This window comes from Apis dorsata, unplaced genomic scaffold, assembly GCF_000469605.1.
Source record: "Apis dorsata unplaced genomic scaffold, Apis dorsata 1.3 scaffold_109, whole genome shotgun sequence".
Taxonomy (NCBI): domain Eukaryota; kingdom Metazoa; phylum Arthropoda; class Insecta; order Hymenoptera; family Apidae; genus Apis; species Apis dorsata.
Genome location: NW_006263405.1, coordinates 27,315 through 35,736, shown reverse-complemented (window position 1 = coordinate 35,736; position 8,422 = coordinate 27,315). Strand labels below are relative to the sequence as shown.

Genomic DNA, 8,422 nt, shown 5'->3' with positions numbered 1-8,422 from the left:
ACACACACACACACACACATGTAATACATTATACATATACATATACACATATTTACACATATATATTACACATATATATATTACATATATATATACAAATTTATATGCCAAATAATGTGAGACAAAATAGTTTTATTTATTCTTTAACGATCTATAGTATAACATATTAAAAGAAGAAATTATATTTGAAAAACTGAAGATAAATAAGAAATAACATATAACTTATGTCTTATAGTTATTTTTAATTTATAAATTTTTTAATATCGAATTCTAAGAAATTTCAAAACTAGAAAAATTAAGATCAGAATTTGTCACAAATAAATTAGGAAAATAATGTTATGATGAAAAAAATAAAACTATGCAAAGTTATATGTTTAATATTATATTTATTGTTAATAAGTTAAAGTATATACTATATTACTATACTATATAGTATATACTAGTTAAAGTATATACTATTATACTATATTGATCTTTTACAATTGCTTTTAATTAATTAATAATTGCAATTAATTGCAATTAATTTTTTAACATAAAAAATTTTAATAAAAAAAAACATTTGATTTAGAATTATCTGTTAAATATATCAAAACAGATCATGTTGAATAATTTACATATTTGAAAGGCAAAGATAAATATTGTTTAAGTTTAATCTAGCGAAAATATAGCGTTTGCGGTATCAAAGATGAAAAAATGCTGATTTTTAGTATAAAAATGAATTGGAAATATATATAAATAGAATAAAATAATAGAAATAAAATTTCTATTATTAATATAGAAATGAATTTTTTCATATAGAGTTTTGTTTTTGAGAAAATCAAATTTTAATTATTAAATTTTAATTTCTATATATATTTAAGTAATTAATATATTAATATAATAATATATATATTATTTCTTGTTGCAGTAATATTAGATAATTTGTTCTAAAAGAATGAAAGTTATAAATTAATAATTGATCATTAATATCAATTATCAATTAATTAATTGATCATTTATATATCATATATATAATATCATATATATTTGATTAAGTGAAATTTAAATACATTATTATTAAATGATTATTTATAGTTCAATGAAAGACATTTCTATTAACTTATGAACTAAAATAATTAAACTATTAAGATTTACTTTTTATTACTTTTTAAAAGTAATATTAACTATTATTTAAAGACAAACATTTAATAGTTAATCAGATTGATATAATGTTGATCAGATCATATTTAATAAATGTACATGTATATTCAATTTTTTAACATAATTTTCTCGAAAATGAAATTCAATGAAAATATGAATAAATTTTTAATCTATATTTTTGATATATCTATATTTTTTTATATCTATTTTTATATTTTTATATCTATATTTTTACATTAAAAATCATCTTTTTTTCATTATTTATTTTAAATATGTTAATAATATGTTAAACTTTCTATTACATTAGGTTTATTTTCTGTGCAGAAAACCGTGCTGCAAAGTATTAGAGAAGATAATCCAAATTTCACCGGCGAGGCCTACACTAGTTTAGCGATAATCTATGCCGTCTTTGCCACTTGCAACTGGTTAGCACCATCATACATCTCCATAACAGGGCCAAGGGTTGCTATATTAACAGGGGCTTGCTGCTACGTCTTATTCATAGGATCTTTCCTCTGGCCGCAAGACGCTTTACTCTATGGCGCATCATGTATCTTAGGTTTTGGAGCTGCATTGATTTGGACCGGACATGGCCAATATTTAACCGAAAATAGTGATTCGGAAACGATGTCCAGAAATGCTGGAGTATTTTGGGCGATTTTTCAGTGTTCAATGTTCGCTGGTAATCTATTTGTATATATTATGTTTACTCATCCTAAGATTGATGCATCGATCAGAATACTCGTATTCAGTGTACTCACTGGATTGGCGGCCCTTGGTATGTGTTTATTGATCACATTGAGAAAGGTTTCGAACAGTCTAGTTTTGGGCGAAGCTGAAGGTGTTTCAAGTGCGGATAAAGAACTTCGAATACCAGAACCTGCAAGGAATAAGCCATTGTTAGCTGCCTGGAATGCTTTAATCGATGCATTAACTCTCTTTATTACGCCTAGAATGCTTTTGTTATCTTTGACTTTTATATACACTGGATTAGTATTGACTTTTTATTCAGGAATCTATTCATCAAGTATTGGGTTTACTAAAGCGATTGGTGATTCGCGTAAAAGTTTAATCGGTCTTTCTGGAATTTTTATTGGAATCGGAGAAGTAATTGGTGGAGCTCTTTTCGGTATTTTTGGTTCGAAAGTATCTCGTATTTGTGGCGTTTGGTCGGTGGTGATTATTGGATTTTGCGTACATATGTTTGCTTTTATTACAATTTTTATTAATCTACCAAATGATTCACCATTCAAAGATACTGATAGTATAGGATATATTAATCCTTCACCGATTTTAGCAATGGCCGGAAGTCTCGCTCTAGGTTTCGGTGATGCTTGCTTTAACACGCAAGTTTATTCGTTATTAGGATTACTTTTTGTGCAACAAAGCGCACCTGCTTTTGCACTTTTTAAGTTTTGCCAATCGGTCGCTGCTGCAATAAGTTTCGCTTACAGCAGTGTTGTTTATCTTTATGTACAGCTTCTTATTTTAACAATTACAATCATTATTGGTACAATTACGTTTTGTTTCGTGGAATACATCACAAGAAGAGAAAGAGAAAATACACAATCGGAGAGCGATTTGACAAGTGAATAAAAACTTCAAAAAAAAATAAAAGAAGAACAAATAATGCTCAAGAAAAAGAATTTATTTTATTCCATATGCAAAAAAAGATAGAAAAATAATATAAATAATTCAATGATTTTATCCTGATGTATTTATATAACAAGTAAAAAAAAGCAGTGAAATTATATCTTGTCGAATCACTTATAATCATGTAATTCTAGTGTTTAATACCATTTCATAAAAGACTGTATTTTTATATATTATGAATTATAATACTTATTAAATAAGGCAAGTTATATATATATATATATTTAATGAAATAGTTTCATTGCTATTGTTGAATAGTAATTATATTAGACTTGTAAAATAAAAATAAAAGATTTATAACTTCTTTAGAACGAGAAAGTTCATGGCATTTTTATAAAAGTATCATTGTTAAATTTAAATCTATTATTAATAATAATATATTATTACTATTAAAACTATGATTTAATTTAAAATATTATTATCAATATAATAAACCTTATAAAAAAATTTATGTTGTTTTTACTTGTTTATTTGAATATATTTATTCTGTATTTATAATTAAGTTTGGAATATAAAACAATCCATTATTGATAGAATGTATTTTTAAAATATTATTTGCGTATAATAAATAATTTATATTTTTATATAAATATTACTGAATTAAAATTATGAATTATGTGAATTTTTATTAAAGAAATTTTATTTTCATATTTTACTTAAAAAACACGAATTTCTAATTACGAAAATTGCATAAATACAATGAATTTAAAAAAAAACTATAAACTATAATATAAAATTAAATTAAATTTGATGTATATATATTCTTGATAATTAAAGTATTAAATAATTTTTTACTGTCAACATTTTAAGAACTTTAAAAAAATAATATTTTATATTTTGTATATTTATAACAATAATTTGAAAAATATTAACGTATATTATTAATTTATTTTCTATATTATATTAAATTATATATCGAATTATAATTATATACTTAAATTATATACAAATTCATGTACAAAAATATAAATTTTGAAATTATTTTTATAGAATTAAAGAAATTAGTTTATCATATGAAATATTTTGTATATAGGAATAATAATCTATTCAAGATTTCAACAATAGGTGAACTTTGAAATTTATTTGAGATTTACTTGAGTTTTATAAGTATGTGAGCTCATATGTTATAGCATTATATTTATAGAATTAAAATTTTTACTAAACAATATATATCCGTCTCTATTAATAAAATTTGTTTATTATTATTGATTTATATTTGTTAATGAACTGAATATAAAATATTCATAAATTAATCCAGATGTGAAAAATACAATAATATTTATATATGTATATTTTGATCATATTTATAAATATGTGTATTTGAATTATAATATATAATATAGGAAAATATAATTGTTTTTATAATTATTATTATTATTGAAATCATATGATTATAACTTCATATTATTCAAAAATAACGAAGTATATTTTTAATTTATCGGGTATCAAAATATTTTCAATCCATCAATTATTAAAATAGATAATATTAATGTGATAAATATATTGAATTCTTATTATTTTTAATTAATATTTACTTTAATTTTTTGAATTATGATTTTTAAGCTTGTTCTTTAAAATTTTGTTATAATAAATATTGATATTGAAAAATTTATTATATTAATTATAATATATTATATTAATAGTAAGATTATAAATTAAAGGACCATGATTAATATCAAATGCCACATTTAAAACGATGCAATGTATTCTTTTTTCGAAGTTTAAGATTTTAAACTGATTACAAATTTGTCAAAATATCAATTCTGACATCTGATATTTTATTATTATTTACTTTACATTTGATTGATTTTACGATTTCATTATATTATCACTAGAGAAGCATGCTCATTATCATTAAATCAATCTTTTTATTCTAATTTTTCAATAAAAGTTTAGTATAATTATATGGATTTTCAAAACAAAGAAAACATTTAGGATAAAATTGAAGAAGTTAAACAATTCATAAGTTTTTTTATTTTTATGTGTATAATAATTTGATATATTTAGGAAAGAAAAGTAATTCTAGTAATAAGAAATACTTAAAATTTAAACAAATATCTAAAATTTAAAAAAATCATGCATTTGTTAGTTTTTAGATATTAATTATTAACAAAGTGATTAAAGGAAGAATTTATTTGTATTAGAACTAAAAAGTATAAATTTGCATTGTAATAAAAGTTATTTAATTGCATTGTATTAGTGAAATAATTTCAACTATGATTTTTTTGATAAAAGAGATTATTAATAATTAAAAATTCTTTTTTTTATTTTTAAATTAATTAGTACATGAATTAGAAATATATTTTTTAAAAATATTGAAGTTTCAACTTTTCATTTTTTCATATTTCTATTCCTAATATTATGCATTATTTTTCACCACATTTTTTAAAATGCTTTACAATAAAAGTAAATTTATTGTAAATTGTAATTTTACTTTTTTTCAAAAGTATTTTAATTAGGAACCATATAACCTATATAACTGTTATAAAAGAAAAAAAAGTCATGGATAACAAGTATTTCTTGTATTCGACTAAAGTCATATTGATTACAAATAAGGATTATAATAATAGATTATAAGAAAAAATTTTTACTTTTATTGATAAATGCTATTGTTGAGAAAAATTCATTTCGATCACTTGTAACAATTGATGAGAGAAATTCATTTCAATCGCTTATAATAGTTATTAATGAAGGAAATTTTTAATAATACAACTTTGAAATAGTAGACAATCGATTGTTTAATAAATTTTTTATTTATAAAATTAATTGTTACAATCAAAATTTACTGTGATAAACATGAGTTTTTCTCCTGACAAATTACACTAAATTTTTTCCTAACATTTTATACCGCAACAAATTATACCGCAAATCGTTAGCGTTAAGTTTAGAACAGAAAAGACTCATTCAACGCTAACCAGAATTGCGGACATAGCGTGAATTATACAATTTTGATAAATATTATATTTTTGATTTTTCTAATAATCTATAATATTTTCTATATGTTTATATGTCGATATTTAACGAATTTTATTTTAACAAAACCATCTTAGCAATTTTTAACATTGACGATAGAGATTGTGTTGAATTTTTAAGTTCAACCAATATTTGTAAAAATCGCCAAGAAACAGTTATTTTGTTTGCAATTTTAATTGTTTCGCTTAGGAATGTAAAACTCAAAACCATTTGTTCGATTTCAATCCATTCTTCTTCCTTCTGGCTAAAGATTCTTTTAGAATAAGAATTTTTATATTCCAGAAGTTTTTCTAATATGTCAAAAGCCTCCAACGCGTTAGAATATCTAGTTGCGGTTTCTTTATTAGTTCTTAATTAGTAAGTATTGCAAAAAGTACCTAAAAAAATAATTGCAATTTAAAAAATTTAAAATTATTTAAAAAATTGAATAACTATTAAGAAAAATAATTACGTAAAATTAAGTAAGAAATAATTAAGGAATTTAAAGAATTTAATAATTCTTTTAGTTTAAACTTTACCGAAACATTGATGTTTTCAATATTTTTATAACTTGCCGTCCGTTGAATTAATTTAATTTTATTGTCTTAAATAATCTTTAATCACTAATTGTAAGATAATCACTAATTGAGCTGCACATTTGATAGTTATATTATTTTATTTCTGTGATAAAAATTTTGCGTCGCATCTTCAAAGCATCGTTCATAATTTGTGTTATTCATATCAATGCTGAGCAATATCTCTTCATTTTTTTCGTCTGCTAGATTCAAATCAGATAATAATTCCACAGCTTTCAAAATGTTTCGTTCATTATTGATGGTTATAATATAAATTTATTTATTTTTAATATCAAATTCTTGTAAGACATAATTTCGTTCTTCAAATAATTCACTGTATTTTTTGTCAACTCTTTCGTAATTGACAATGTACAATAAAAATTTTTGTTATTTTTTATTAATTTGGATATTTATATTCAATTTATTTTTAAGGAAATTATACATCCTATAATTGATTTCTTAGTTTTATTTTTTATATTTAAATATTTTTCTATAACATAATTTATTACTATTTTATTTGATGTAATTAGAAAAATATGTAACTCTTTAAATATTTGACCATCACTTTGAATGAATATGAATCTAATAAAGAAAAAAGTTGATATTCCCGTTTCACGAATTTTATGTAAGCGTTTGTGATTTCTTCACTTGAAAGTTTTTCGCACGAAAAAAGTTTTCATTCCTTTAGATTTTTTCATATTATTTTTTCTCTCTATTATTTTTTTACTTCTTCATTATATATTTCTGAATGTTTACATATCATGTATCTTCTTAAATTTTTAAGATATATAATATTCCGCTTCAAATAAAATGCCACAGATTTTGTTTAATTTGAGATTAAAATGGAAAAAATCTTGTATTAACATTTTTTTTATGTTCCATTGCAGAAATATATAACAAAAAATAGTAACTATTACTGTAACACAATTATCACGATTACACTGATAAAATAATAATAAAATTACTAAATCAAATAGAAACACAAATTTGACTACCAAGTTTTCTGATACATTTACTACAATCTCTATATCTCTAATACGAAGACAAAAAAACAATTATACAAGGCAAATAATTATAAATAATTATATGTTCATACGAATAGAATAGACTCATCCGTGACAAAGACAGTGCGTTAACAAATAGATTTTGTGTTGTTCTTATAGTCTATTGATTTGTCTTATTGTACGAAATTTTCTCAATGATTTTCACAGACTTATTCCATTCGAAAAAAAATAGACAATTTAATAATTAAATAAATAACCAAAATGAATTTTTTCTTTAATAATTATTATCAGCATTATTTGTGAAAAAAATTTTTATCATAATTCTTATTAATGTTTGAAATAAATTTTTCTTATTGATAACTGTTATGAGTGATCGAAATAAATTTCTCTCATTGATAGCTGATTTGAATAATCGAAATAATTTTTTTTTATCAATTATCGAGGAAGATCCAAATTTTTGAACATTAATAATTGTTATTTGTAAAAAATGCTTTTTAAAAAAAATCGATATTTTTTAATCATTTTGTTCTTCGATTTTTTTTCTTTATATTTTATATTGATTATATTTCAATAATAAATTAAATTTCAATAATAATTAATTTTTTAATGATTTTTATTATAGAAAATTTTAGAATAATATTATTATTAATTTTTGGTTTCTGATTTTAATCTCTCGAAATTTTTTCTTCAGTTTCTTTTATCTTTTATTGATTTTATAAATAAATTAATTGTTGTTAATTTTTAAAGAAATAAATAATTTGTTTTAATTACAAAATTATGAAGACAATTACATTGGAAGCAAATAAAAGAAATAGAAAAAACTGATAACGCTTTCAGCTAATTTTGAAATAAATAAAACAAGAGAAAGAAAAAAAATGAAAAATAAATTAGTTTTATAAATATAAGATAAAATTGTTATATTCTCAAAAATTTTTTTTTCAGAAATCAGAATTTTATTTAATATGAAATTTGAATAAATACAAAAAACAATAAATAAAAAAAACAATTACAATAAATACAAAAAACAAAAATTGTTATAAAATTGTTACAAAAATATTTTAAATGAACAATAGCAATTTACAAAATATTAAATAGATA

General features: G+C 21.0%; 1 protein-coding gene across 1 annotated transcript in view; it reads left to right on the top strand.

Moving 5' to 3' along the window:
- Window positions 1–2,783, top strand: part of LOC102673101 (UNC93-like protein MFSD11) — a 29,315-nt gene extending 26,532 nt beyond the window's left edge. Inside the window, exon 2 of the mRNA XM_006612341.2 lies at window positions 1,465–2,783. Coding sequence (XP_006612404.1) covers window positions 1,465–2,736 — 1,272 coding nt within the window. The 3' untranslated portion in view covers window positions 2,737–2,783. The remainder of the gene's footprint in view (window positions 1–1,464) is intronic.
- Window positions 2,784–8,422: the final 5,639 nt, after the last annotated feature.